This window comes from Herpailurus yagouaroundi, unplaced genomic scaffold (assembly GCF_014898765.1).
Source record: "Herpailurus yagouaroundi ecotype Mexico unplaced genomic scaffold, PumYag 139, whole genome shotgun sequence".
In the NCBI taxonomy this organism is placed as follows: Eukaryota; Metazoa; Chordata; class Mammalia; order Carnivora; family Felidae; genus Herpailurus; species Herpailurus yagouaroundi.
The window spans coordinates 5583438-5598336 of record NW_024412394.1 but is presented as its reverse complement, the minus strand read 5'-3'; the positions used below and the strand labels follow the sequence as shown (position 1 = coordinate 5598336).

Genomic DNA, 14899 nt, shown 5'->3' with positions numbered 1-14899 from the left:
CATGTTACAACATGGATGAACCTTGAGGACATTATGCTAACTGAAATAAGCCAGTCACAAAAAGATTGCATGATTCTACTTATATGAGGTACCAAAAGTAGTCAAACTTATAGAGGCAGAAAGCAGAATGGTGGTTGCCAGGGACTGGGGAAACAGAGAAATGAATTATTATGTAATACATATAGAATTTAAGTTTTATAAGATGAAAAATTTCTGAAGATTGGTTGCACAACAATGTGAATATACTTAACACTACTAACTACACTTAAAAATAGTTAAGATGTTAAACACTATGTGTATTTTACCATTATTTAAAAGGAAAAACCCTGCACATGGCTACAATAATCAAGTCATTAGGTTACGGGCATAAGGGTAGACATATGAAGCAACAGAATAGAATTGAGAGTCCAGAAATAACTCCCTACTTTTATGGTCAACTGATTTCAACAAGCGTGCCAAGGCAATTCATTGGTGAAAGAACAGTCTTTTCAACAAATGGTGCTGAGACAACTGGATACCCACATGCTTTTGCATGAAGTTGAACCCTTAACTCACACCATATATAAGAATTAACTCAATGTATCAGAAACCTAAATATAAGGGCTAAAATTCTAAAATTCACATAAGAAAACATAGTAGTAAATCTTCATGACCCTGGATTTGGCAAAGGTTTTCTAGACATGATACTAAAACACAAGCAACAACAACAACAAATAGATAAATTGGACTTTATTAAAAATTAAGTCAAAATTTAAAAAATTTGTGCTTCAAATTCAGAGACAGAATGTAGAATGGTGGTTACCAGGGTTTGAGGGGAAGGGAGAATGTAGAGTTACTATTTAATAGGCATAGAGTTGCAGATTTACAACATGAAAGGAATTATAGGGATATATAGTGTAATGGTTGCATAACAATGTGAATGTCTTTAATACCACTGAACTGTGCTCTTAAAAATGATTAACATGGTAAATTTCATGTTATGTGTCTTTTAACGTGGAAAAAAAACAAAAAAAAAAGAAAAAAAGGACACTGTCAAGATACTGAAAAGATATCTTCTTTATCCATTCATCAGTTGATGGACACTTGGGCTATTTCCATAATTTAGCTATTGTAGATAATGCTGCTATAAATATTGGGGTGCATGTATCCCTTTGAATTAGTCCTTTGGGTAAATATCTAATAGTGCAAATGCTGAATCATAGAGTAGTTCCATTTTTAACTTTTTTGAGGAACCTCCATACTGTCTTCCACAGTGGCTACACAAGTTTGCATTCTCACCAACAGTGCGAGAGGGTTCCCCTTTCTCCACATCCTTGCCAACACCTGTTGTTTCTTGTGTTGTTAATTTTAGCCAGTCTGACAGGCGTTAGGTGCTATCTCATTGTAGTTTTGATTTGCATTTCCCTGACAACATGGATGGGGCTGAAATAAGTCAGTCAAAGACACACACCATATGATTTCACTCATATGTGGAATTTAAGAAACAAAACAAATGAGCAAAGGGGGAGACAGAGATTGAGAGAGACAGAGAGAGTGAGAGACAGACAGAAAGACAGACAGACAGAGGCAAACCAAGAAACAGACTCTTAAAGACAGAAAACAAATTGATGGTTACCAGAGGAGAGGTTGGTGGGGGATGGGTTAAACAGGTGATGGAGATCAAGGAGTGCACTTGTTGTGATGAGCACTGGGTGTTCAATGGGAAGTACTGGCTCACTACATTGTACACCTATATCTAATATTACATTATGCCTTAACTAGCTGGAATTCAAGCAAAAACTTGAAAAATATAAAGAAAAAAAAAAGAAAATGAAATTGAAAATTCAACCCACAGAATGATAGAAAATATTTGCAAATCCTTTGATATAGGACTTATATCCAAAATATATAAAGAACTCTTACAACTCAAAAATAAAAAGACAACTCATTTTTTTTAAAAAAGCAAAGTATAAGGGTGCCTGGGTGGCTCAGTCAGTTGAGCGTCTGACTTCGGCTCAGGTCATGATTTCACGGTTCATGAGTTCGAGCCCCGCATCTGGCTCGCTGCTGTAAGTGCAGAGCCTGCTTCAGACCCTCTATCCTCCCCTCTCTCTGCCCCTCCCCAGCTCATTCTCGCTCTCTCTTTCTCAAAAATAAATAAACATTAAAAATAAATAAATAAATAAATAAATAAATAGCAAAGTATTTAAGTTCACATTTCTCCAGACAAGATGGATGAATGGCCAATAAATATATGATGCTCAACATCATTAGACACTAGGGAAATAAAGTCATGGTACATAGGACAACATGGATAAACTTCAAAACATTATGCTAAATGAAAGAAGCCAGTCACAAAAGGCTACATATCGTATGATTCCATCTATATTAATGTCCAGAAAAGACAAATCCACAGAGACAAAAAAGTGAATTTGTGGTTGCTAGTGACTGGGGTAAGAGGAAGAAGAAGTGGTTGCTAGTGAGTATGGGGTTTCTCTTGGGAATATGAAAGTGTCCTAAAAGTAGATAATAATGGTGGTTATGTGACTCTATGAATATACTAAAAATCGCTTTTCATATACTTTGAAATAGTAAATTTTATGGTATGTAAATTATATCTCAATAAAGCTCTCAAAATATATATATTTAAGCTTTAAAATGTATGAAAAAAAATTTTCTAGAGATAGGGACTTCTAAAAAAAATAAGAATTAAATTTGTACTTACAGCTTTGCTCTGCAATCTGTTGAAAGAGTATCTCAAGGTGTCAACTGCTTCTGATTCTTCTTTGGTTACTTCAACTTCAAATCTGTTTAAAATAGCATAGGCTTCCTGGAGAGTGGGAGTAGAGTTCAGAAACATCACAAGGAAAGCAACTGACAAATGATTTAGATTCCTTCAAAAACACATTGCTATTCTCCCCATTCTTAGAAGAAGACAGTACATTCCAGAAGAGTGGTTCCTAAATTAAACGTGTATAAAAAGTGCCTCTAGATTCTAACTGATACCAGATATTTACTCTAGATCCTCGGTCCTGAAATCTGCATTTAGTAAGCACCTAAGTGATTCTGATGGAGATGTGGGCAGATCCTAGTATTTCTAGGAAATACTATCCTAGAAAATGTCCCTAGAATCATATTCTGCCTCTCTCTCCTCCTTGATCTTGTGCAACACCATGCAAAATATCTTCTCATTACTCTATTCAAATAAGGGCTGGCTATGTAAAAAATAGAATGAAACAATGATATGGGAGATATTCTGAAGAAGAGAGACTTGAATGACCAGAGGAATGAACTGGCAAATGATTTACTAAAAGAATTTATGCTGAAGAATAAAGTTTCTGTAGTCAAGAAAAAATGTAACGATAATTTGTTAAATCTTGAGGAATGGATGGTCAGGCATCAAAAATTCCCAAACACTAAGATTTAAAGAGGTATTAAAGATATGAAGTGCATTAGCTACCAGAGAGTATGAACACTAAATGGTTTTTAGAAGGCAATACTCGACTATGAGCACTGGCATACCAAACAGAGGCAGTGAGAATGCCAATCCCGCAGGTATTTTGGGGAATAAGGGAGAATGTTCCTTACAGAATTTGAATTTAAATTTAAATTTAGATTTAATTTAGAGAATTTTTTTAAAAAGAGTCATAAAATAAACTAAGACTCTGATTTTTATTATCAGCATGAGCCAGGAATTTAAATATGAGTCATAAAATACTTGTAGTACACAAAATAATGGCCTCTCCAGTGTTGTCTGCATCCTAATCTCCACAACCTATGACTATGTTACTTTACACGGCAAAAGGAAATTTGCAAATGTGATTATGTTTAAAAAACTTGAGATGGGCAGATTGTCCTGGGTAAACTGGGTGGGCCCCATGTAACCACAAAGGTCCATATAAGGGCAAGAGGGAGGCCGGAGAGTAGAATCAGAGATGTGAAGGTGAAGCAGGGGCAGGAGTGACACCACTGCTGGAAGGGGCTGTGAGCCAAGGAATAGAGGTGGCCTCTAGGAGCTAGAAAAGGCAAGGAATGGAATCCCCCCTCCCTAAGAGCCTCCAGAAAGAATACAGCTCTGCTGACATCTTGATTTTAGCCCCATAAAATCCATTTTCAGACTTAGGATCTGTAGAACTATAACATAATACATTTATGTTGTTTTAAGCCATTAAGTTTATGGTAATTGGTTATAGCTGCAGTAGGAAACTAATACAGTACTCTACCCTAAAAATATTTCTGATCTTAGTTCCAACAGTTTACTATTGAGCCTAAGTGTACTGCTCTCACCATGTTGCCCTAGTATGCCATTGATCAGGAGTGAGACCTGTAAGTGGTTTCTAAAGAAAGCTAAAGATATTTGGGGAACTTGGCTATCATGTCAGGACTGACATGAAAGCACAAAACCATTCATTTCTGTAAAATGTTGGTGTTACCATAAAAAACTGAACACTGTCTAGACCAATTCAGCATTATTAAATATCAATATTCCTTTGTATACTGTTCACTGTTGATAATTGTCAAAATCCCTCCAACGACATCAAATCAGAAAGGAGAAAGAGGCAGACTATGCCATAAAATAGATGAAGTATGTTAACAGGATCAATTTTCGTGTGTGTGTGTGTGTTTGTGTCTTTTTAAATTTTTTAATAATTTTTTAAATGTTTATTTATTTTTGAGACAGATAGGGAGACAGAGTGCGAGCAGGGGAGGGGCAGAGAGAGGGAGACACAGAATCCAAAGCAGGCTCCATGCTTTGAGCTGTCAGCACAGAGTCTGATACAAGTCTCGAACTCACAAGCCACAAGATCATGACCTGAGCTGAAGTCAGACACTTAACCAACTGAGCCCCTCAAGTACCCCTCTCTCTTTTTTTGAAAAGCATCTCCAGAAAGAAAAAAAATGCAATCATTTCTTACTTCAATTGGTCCCAAAGTCATGTCCATTTGAATTTCATTATCACGGATACATGCTAAGGCTTCCATTGCAAATCTGACATCATCTAAATCACGGATAGGTCTAGATAACTTTTTCAAGTATTCATTGATGAATGCTATCATGTCTGACATTTTCTTTTTGTATTCTTCATTCAAATATCGACAGAGTAACATCTTCCATGCTTTAGCCTCAATTGATAAGGCCAATTTCATTGGCCCTGGGGAAGAGGAAAAAAGATCAGAATACAACTGACATACTGAAACTATTTACTTCATGTCTAATCTGAGCATCCATCACTGTACTGCCCTATTTGATGATCACTAGAGACATGTGGTTACTGAACACTTGAAATGTAGTCTAAATTAAATGTGCTATAAAGTTACTACATTTTGAAGATGCAATTCCTCTCCCTATAGAGTATGTTAAGCTGTACATGAGAAGGACACTAGAGTCTATGGAGAAGAATTTTCTTTTTTTTTTTTTTTAATTTTTTTTTTCAACGTTTATTTATTTTGGGGACAGAGAGAGACAGAGCATGAACGGGGGAGGGGCAGAGAGAGAGGGAGACACAGAATCGGAAACAGGCTCCAGGCTCCGAGCCATCAGCCCAGAGCCCGACGTGGGGCTCGAACTCACGGACCGCGAGATCGTGACCTGGCTGAAGTCGGACGCTTAACCGACTGCGCCACCCAGGCGCCCCTGGAGAAGAATTTTCGAAATTAGTTCTAGCACTGCCCAAGGTGAACTTTGCTCTGTTTCTGGTCATCCCGTTAGCAGCCCTCATTCAGTCCTCCATATTCTTCTAGGTAACCCCACAAAGTGGAGTGTAATATATTCTTTTGTCTGCCAAACTTGTCCTCGTTTTCCCATTATTCCACTCCCTACCTCATCCACATATTAGAGAATGTGTATAACCTGACCTTGTACCTGGGCCTGATTGTCCCAGTCAATCCTGACCTTTTATCTGACATTCAGAATCCTTTTCTTGTTTGGAATGAGACTTGAGGGGGAACCATGTGGTCTGGGAAGCAGAAAAAGTCATGCACAGAGGGAAGAAGAAATGAGAGGCAGAGAGAGTGGATTTCCTCAGCTTCCTGTACTGTCCCCGGTTCTGGTTCATACCTAAGGCCCAGTTGCCTCTTGGATTCTGGGATATACGGTTTTCTCATAAAAAAGCTCAGAGAGGTTTCTGTTCCTTGAAAACAAAGCAGTTCTAAAGTCAACTCTATCTTAACAATCCTCACACATTCCTCTTTTCCTCTCTTGGTACCTCTCAAACACCCAGCCCTGCCATGCTTGAAACATGATCGCTTCCCCTGCAATTCCCAACAGACTGAGAGGACTAGGGAGCTGAGGAGACAGCAGCATGAAAAGAGACGCACAGTCAACCTGTGGGTTGAAGCTGTGAGATCTTATCTCATGAGGTCTGCACCTCATGGACCTCTCTTCTCCTTTTCCTCAGGCCCCGAGCATTCAGCCCTCCTTCCCCTTTCTTCAGAACTGTTGCCACCTATCCCATTTTTCAGTTTCCTTTCTCAAAAATCAAGCCACCAACCAACTCTCACACTGTGCTAGAGTTGATTTGTGTATGAGGAATCACAGCACTAACCACTATGAGAAAACAAATGGGAAGTTTAAATGATAGTAATAATAATAGGCAAATTAATTTTCCAAAAGTCTACAGTTCTTGGAATGATTGCCCCTGAGGTATAGTTTCTGGTTTCTAACTGAATATCCCCTCCAAGTGCTTGTGATTCTTCCCCAAATTAAATACCTTCTTGATAGATATAATAATAGCACTTAATATTTATTGAACTCAACTACTTGTCAAGTACTATGTCAAGTGTCTCATATAAAGTAGTTCATGATGGGGCGCCTGGGTGGCTCAGTTGGTTGAGCGTCCGACTTCGCTCAGGTCACGATCTCCCGGTCCGTGAGTTCAAGCCCCGCGTCGGGCTCTGTGCTGACAGCTCAGAGCCTGGAGCCTGCTTCAGATTCTGTGTCTCCCTCTCTCTCTGGCCCTCCCCCCGTTCATGCTCTGTCTCTCTCTGTCTCAAAAATAAATAAATGTTTAAAAAAAAATTTTTTTTTAAATAAAGTAGTTCATGAGGTGGGCACTGTCATTATCATCAGCAGAAGAGACGGCAGTTAAAGAGGTCAGGTAACCTTGATAGTCAAATCTGAGAGTCAGTTACACTTACTCCTTAAGGATAGACCTGCAAATCTACTTACAATGGATAGTTGTTGTAAAATAGGTCATTCGAATATCTCCTGAGAATAAAATCTTCTCACAAACTTCAAGCAACATTGATTGTATCTCTGTAACCATGGCAATAAGGAGCCACCACAACCCAGTTTTAAACCCAAACCGCAGACCAACAGACCTCAATTCTCATGCTTTTGCCAACCAATCAGCATCAGCCCCTCCCTTCTGAATGTCAACCAATCAAAAAGAACATATTCAATAAGCCCACCTCTGAGCACCAACCCATCAACAACAGTCTCACCTGAGTAAGCATCCTTCTACAGGTGATGTTAACCTATCTACACCCATAGTGCTTGAGCTCCATGCCGCCCAGACACCCTATATGAGATGGGGCAGTGTGCTCTGTGGAGAACACTGTGCCTGAGCAGCACAGCTCTCCCTTAGTCTTGTAGTCAGTAAAATTAGCTTGGGCTTTGTATCTCAGATATTGAATGGCTGTCTCATCATCCTGTGATATTCTAATCCCAAATGGATTAGCTTCTCAGGAAACCTCAAACTGTCTGACTCCTTCCTATCTCATGTATACAACTCCCTCCTCATAGTAACCCCAAGAAGTGTTTCAAGTGTAGTTTAGTTGTTTGCCAATTGAGGACTTGGGCAGTGTATTGACTGTATTAAGCCACCCTTGTATATTATGTACAAAGAACATATAATAATATATTATATAACATACATACTATATATAACGTATATGCATGTATATATGTATACCATATATGTATACGAAAGGTAGCTTAGTAACTGCTTTCTACATAACGTAACATTTCATATGAAAATACAGACACTTTACATCACATTTTAAAAATACCTGTATGCAGTTCAAGTGCTCCTACAACAATAATAGGCTTCAACTCATCAATCTCCTGTTCAAAAGTAGCAAAGTGTAGAATTTCTGATCTGATTTCAGTCAGAGAGGGGTTGTTAGCCAAAAACTCCTGTAGTAAGGAAACAGGAAACAATGTTTTCTTTAATTTTTGGACAGTATAAATTTCACACTGCTTTTTCTCTTTTTTTTTTTTTTCTTTTTCTTTCTTTTTTTTTTCCTTATATATTTTTCCACTTGCATGTCAGGCCAGTAGCTCAGTAAAGAGAGGGATGAACTGGTAGTACCAGAAGATGAGGAGATGAGGCCAAGTGAGGGAATTTCATAGTCCACCATGAGTAACTAACTGAGTTATTCATGTGTCCTTAAGTCTCTAACCAAAAATACAGTTGAATCTATGTAAGCGTGACATGCCCTTGAATACCCAGCCTCTGAATGTCTGGAACATAACTGGTACCCAACTGTTTACACAAATTAAACCGAAACCTGCCTGAGCCTCATTACCCTCAGTTGCCTCAGAGTGTCACTGTGAGTACGGCACAAAATCCACTATGTTAGATTCTTGGCCTTTTCAGGTTCTTGACCTCTGCTCATGAGTTCCTGTCATCATTCTGATACTTTCCTGCTTCTCTCACACACGTTAGATATAAACAATTCAAACCCAAACTGCATCACAAGTAGCCAAAATACACCTTCACTTTCACGTCTCGGTCCTCTGTCCAGAGCGTCTTGTACTTTTTAAAGTCCTGCAAGGCCTCATGAGCCACCTTCCGTAGAGAATTCACAGAGGAAGAAAGGAGGAGGACCAATTTGGAAATATCCTTGTGCTCCGCTACCCCTGGATAAAAATTCTTCAGCTTTCTTGCAGTAATTACTTCTTCCACAGGCTCTGAAAACAGATGGTTTTATAGAGAGATAACTTTTTTTTTTTTTTAACGTTTATTCATTTTTGAGACAGAGAGAGACAGAGCATGAATGGGGGAAGGTCAGAGAGGGAGAGACAGAATCTGAAACAGGCTCCAGGCTCTGAGCCGTCAGCACAGAGCCCGACGCGGGGCTCGAACTCACAGACCGTGAGATCATGACCTGAGCCGAAGTCGGCCGCCCAACCGACTGAGCCACCCAGGCGCCCCGAGAGATAACTTCTATATGCAACTTCAAATATTATCAATTTTAATATTTACAGACTTCTTTCAAGCTGGATTTTCTTTTTTTTATTATTATTATTTAAATTCAAGTTAGTTGACATACAGTGTAGTCTTGGCTTCAGGAGTAGATTCCCGTGATTCATCACTTGCATATAACACCACCCAGTCCTCATCCCGAACAGTGCCCTCCTTAAAGCCCATCACCCATTAAACCCATCCCCCCATCCAACACCCCTCCAGCAGCCCTCAGTTTGTTCTCTGTATTTATGAGTCTCCTATGGCTTGCCTAAACCACTGTGTCAGATTTTGAGGCCTAGATTTCTTTAATGTGGGAAAATTGCTTTCAGAGAACATAACTTAAAGACACTGATTAAACATCCCCACCCCACCGCCGCATAAGTCCTTCAAGGAAAGAAAGGTCAAAAGAGCTAAAATTGTTGCTCTATAGAACAGTATGGTGGTTAAAAGAGATGCACCATACTTATTACCCATATAACCTTTGGCCAGTTTTTTTTTAATATGAAATTTATTGTGAAATTGGTTTCCATACAACACCCAGTGCTCATCCCAACAGGTGCCCTCCTCAATGCCCATCACCCACTTTCCCCTCCCTCCCACCCCCCATCAACCTTCAGTTTATTCTCAGTTTTTAAGAGTCTCTTATGGTTTGCCTCGCTCCCTCTCTTTTTTTTCTCCTTCCCCTCCCCCATGGTCTTCTGTTAAGCTTCTCAGGATCCACATAAGAGTGAAAACATATGGTACCTGTCTCTGTATGACTTATTTCACTTAGCATAACACTCTCCAGTTCCATCCATGTTGCCACTAAAGGCCTTATTTCATTCTTTCTGATTGCCAAGTAGTATTCCATTGTATATATAAACCACAACTTCTTTATCCATTCATCAGTTGATGGACATTTAGGCTCTTTCCATAATTTGGCCATTGTTGAAAGTGCTGCTATAAACACTGGGGTACAAGTGTCCCTATGCATCAGCACTCCTGTATCCCTTGGGTAAATTCCTAGCAGTGCTATTGCGGGGTCACAGGGTAGATCTATTTTTAATTTTTTGAGGAACCTCCACACTTTTCCAGAGCAGCTGCAATCTTTTCAGTCTTCATGGAAATACTTGTGAGGATTAAATGAGACAATTTATGTTTGTCCTCAGCTCAGCATCCGGTATATAGAGATCATGCAATCACTATTAGCCACTACCATAAACATCTCTTGCCAAAATCTGATCATGTCACTGCCTGGATCAAAACTGTCAAGTATTCCCCATCAGAGACTATACAAATACTTTTATTTGGTCCAAACAATGCCTTACTTTTTCAAAACAGTTGTGAACAATTAAAAATCATGATATTTCATGTGCAATTCCAGATTTTCAACTTCTCTTTTAAAAAGGTTTAATCTTGGGGCGCCTGAGTGTCTCAGTCGGTTAAGCGTCCGACTCTGGCTCAGGTCATGATCTCACGGTTCATGGGTTCGAGCCCTGCATCAGGCTCTGTGTTGACAGCTCAGAGCCTGGAGCCTGCTTCTGATTCTGTCTCCCTCTCTGCCCCTCCCCTGCTCATGCTGTCTCTATCTCTCAAAAATAAATATATGCAAAAAAAAATTAAAAAGGTTTAATCTGGGGGGTGCCTGGGGGGCTTGGTCAATTGAGCATCTGACTTCAGCTCAGGTCATGATCTCACAATTTGTGGGTTCAAGCCCCACATTGGGTTCTATGCTGACATCTCAGAGCCTGAAGTCTGCTGTGGATTCTGTGCGTGCGTGTGTGCGTGTGTGTCTTTGTGTGTGTGTTTGTGTCTGCCCCTACCCCGCTCATGCTCCCTACCCCACTCATGCTCAGTCTCTCTCTGTCTCTCAAAAATGAATAAACGTTAAAATTTTTTTTTTAAAGATTTAATCTGGTAGTACAGGGTCCATGTTCCTGCATGGCAATAATTAGCTGAAGCTGAGAAGCATCTCTAAAAAGGGCATCCCTGGTGAATTTGCCAGTCCCCTCTAAGACCACGTCACTCATTTGCTCTTTTGTTTTAATTTTAATCAAAATTAAAGCCAAAGAAAGTACACGGTATTTGGCTGAATTAACTAAGTAACTAATGTTGCATGTCCTGGTAGTTGTTTCCCTTTTATCGCACAGAAGCATCCCACTGTGTAGATATACCTCATTTTGTTTATCCATTGATCAGTTTTTAGACATCTGGTTTGCTAGCAATTTGAAGCTATTAACAAATAATGCAGCATAAACATTCACATCTTTACACAGACATATGATTTCATTTGTCTTGGATAAATTCCTAGGGGTGGAATTCCTGAGCCAAATGGTACAGGTATGTTCAACTTTTTAAGGACGTGCCAAACTGGTTCCAAAGTGGCTGTACCTTTATGTACATTCCCACCAGCGATGCCTTAAAGTTTCAGGCTCTTTATCAACAATTGGTATTGAAGATTATTAAAAATGTTTATCCATTCTAATAGGTGTGCTGTGGTGTATCATCATAGTTTTAACGTGTATTTCCCTAATACTAACGGAGTTGAGCATCTTTTCATGTGTTTTTTAACCATTCATGCACCTTCTTTGTTGAACTAATCTTCTGACAATTTGGGGAGGGAGATAGTCTTATTATTCAGTTTGAGTTTTTTATATATTCTGAATACAAGTACTTTATGCCAGATGTATGCATTGCAAATATTTTCTCCAAATATATGGCTTCCCTTTTTAATGTTTTGAATAGTGTCTTTTGAAGAGCAACCGTGTTTACTTTGACTGAAGTCCAGTTTGTCCATTCTCCTTGTCATGGATCATGTTTTTGCTGTCATACCTGAGAAATTTTTATATAACCCCAAATCACTAATTTCTTAAAATTTTTAAATTTCTTTCTAAAGAAATTTTTATAGCTTTAGTCCTTGTATAATTGACTTTGAGTTAATTCCTTTGCATGGTTTAAGAGTCCAACTTCATTTTTTTTTTTTGCATATGTGTATCTAATTGTTCCAGCACTGTGTGTTGAAGAGACAATCACTTGCCCCATTTTTTTACTTCATATCCTTTCAGAAAGTCAGCTGACTCTAAAGTTTATTTCTAGATTGCCTAGTCTGTCCCACTGATCTACATGCCTATCTTTAGGCCAATACTGCACTGCTTTGATTATTATAACTCTGTAGTATGTTTTGAAATCAAGTATTCCAGCTCTATTATCCTTTTTCAAACTAATTTTGGCTATTTTCCTCGCATTTCCCTATTTCCTATTCAAATTTTAGGATCAACTCAATTTCTGCAAAACAGCTTTCTAAATTTTGATAGAAAGTCCACCAAATCTATAGATCAATTTGGGAGAATGGCTATCTTAGCAGTACTGAGTCTTCTTCCAATCCATGAACATGGTGTTACCTTTCAGCAATGTTTTGTAGCTTCCGATGTACAGGCCCCTACACTTCTTCGGTTAAATTTATTCTCTACGATAGTATTATGAATGAAATTGTCTTCTTAATTTCATTTTCAGATTGTTCATTCCAAGTAGTTAGAAATACAATTGAGCTCTGTATGTCGATCTTATATCCTGCATCCTTGCTGAACTCATTTATTAATTCTAACAGTTTTGTATGTGCATGTATTCCTGAGGATGTTTTTACATACAAGATAATGTTGTATGTTAAATAAAGTCAGTTTTGCTTCTTCCTTTCTAATCTGCATATCTTTAATTTCTTATTAAATCCACGGGATTGAATCTCCAGTATAATGTTGAATAGATGTAGGGAAAGCCAGCTTTCTTAACTTGCTCCTGATCTTAGGGGAAATAATTTAGTCTTTCACCATTAAGTATGATGTTGGCTCTAAGTTCTTCACAGTTGCCCTTTATCAGGTTGAAGAAGTTCAATTCTATCCCCACACTCTTAAGTTTAACATGAAAGAGGTAGATTTTGACAAATTCTTTCTCTGTGTCTACTGAGGTAATCATGTGATTTTGTCCTTTATTCTATTAACAGGATGTATTTTTTTTAAATCTTTTATTTCTGGGATAAACCTCTTTTGGTTATAATATAGCCTCCTTTTTATATGTTTCTGAATACAATTTGCTAACATTTGGGTAAGGGTTCCAGCATTGTCATTAAAAGTAAGGATCCTTTAAAGAATGTTTTTAAATATAAAGAAGTCAAATTTAAACATATTTTCTTCTGTGGTTTGAGCTTTGTAGGTCTCAAGAATTTTTCCCTACCCTAATGTCATAAATATATGGTGTTATGTTTGACTCCAACAGTGTAATAGATTACGTATATATATTTTTTTAATTTTTTTTTCAACATTTATTTATTTTTGGGACAGAGAGAGACAGAGCATGAACGGGGGAGGGGCAGAGAGAGAGGGAGACACAGAATCGGAAACAGGCTCCAGGTTCCGAGCCATCAGCCCAGAGCCTGACGCGGGGCTCGAACTCACGGACTGCGAGATCGTGACCTGGCTGAAGTCGGACGCTTAACCGACTGCGCCACCCAGGCGCCCCAGAATACATATATTTTTAACAGTGTTATAGAATATAGAATAATGGATATGAATTTAAGATACTTTTATTGTTTATTGTTTATTTTGAGAGAGAGAGAGCAAGCATGAGTGAGGGAAGGGCAGAGAGAGACACAGAGAGAAAGAGAGAGAATCCCAAGCAGGCTTCCCACTGCCAGCACAGAGCCCAACATGGGCCTCTACCCCATGAACCATGAGATCATGACTTGAGCTGAAATCAAGAATTGGACACTTAACCAACTGAGCTCCCCAGGCACCCCTTGAGATACTTTTGTGATGTAATTTAAGTTTTTCCATATGGATAAAAGTTCTTAGTATCATTTATTAAATAAATAGCACATTCTTTCCCCCCTGATTTGTAAGTCTACCTGTGTTATATATCTAATTTTCATACATATGAGTGTTCCTGCACCCTCTGTCCCATTTCATTAATCTATTATCTATCCTTGGACCATTAAGAAATTGTCTTAATTAGTCTGGCTTAATAATACTTCTTCCTATGTGGCAGGACAGGACCCCTACCCTGTTTTTCTTCATAAATATTTTGAGCTATTTTTGGCTTTTTGCACTTCCACATAATTTTGAAAAAGTAATTAAAATTAATTTGACAAATTATAGAAAAAGTTCTGTTGTGATTTCATTGGAATTGTACTGAATTTGCAAATTAAAAAATTGAGTTCTTCAGGTTGTAGGTTTATTCCTATCTTCGATTATGCTATTCAATAATAATTATTTTCTCCAAAAATGCTGTGCAAATATTTTTTACATTTATCTATTAAGTACTTTATGGTTTTGTGGCTATTGAAAACCTATTTTTTTCTATTACATTCTGTCCAGCTTTATTGAGATATAATTGGCATATAATGCTATTACATTCTAGTTGAATTATTAGTCATTGTAGAAACACTTTTGGGGGCGCCTGGGTGGCGCAGTCGGTTAAGCGTCCGACTTCAGCCAGGTCACGATCTCGCGGTCCGGGAGTTGGAGCCCTGCGTCGGGCTCTGGGCTGATGGCTCGGAGCCTGGAGCCTGTTTCCGATTCTGTGTCTCCCTCTCTCTCTGCCCCTCCCCCGTTCATGCTCTGTCTCTCTCTGTCCCAAAAATAAATAAACGTTGAAAAAAAAAAAAAAGAAACACTTTTGTATGTTGGTCTCTTACACAAAAACATTACTGAACCTATTAGTTCTAATAGTCATTTCTAGATTTGTTGGATGATCTTTAGA

At 38.5% G+C, this 14899-nt stretch overlaps 1 protein-coding gene across 1 annotated transcript in view; it reads right to left on the bottom strand.

Annotated features, from left to right (window-relative positions):
- Positions 1-14899, bottom strand: part of DNAH8 (dynein axonemal heavy chain 8) — a 315252-nt gene that overhangs the window by 194580 nt on the left and 105773 nt on the right. Inside the window, exons 28-31 of the mRNA XM_040473119.1 lie at positions 8696-8892; positions 7989-8115; positions 4896-5131; positions 2705-2809 (exon numbers count right to left, since the gene is read on the bottom strand). Coding sequence (XP_040329053.1) covers positions 2705-2809; positions 4896-5131; positions 7989-8115; positions 8696-8892 — 665 coding nt within the window. The remainder of the gene's footprint in view (positions 1-2704; positions 2810-4895; positions 5132-7988; positions 8116-8695; positions 8893-14899) is intronic.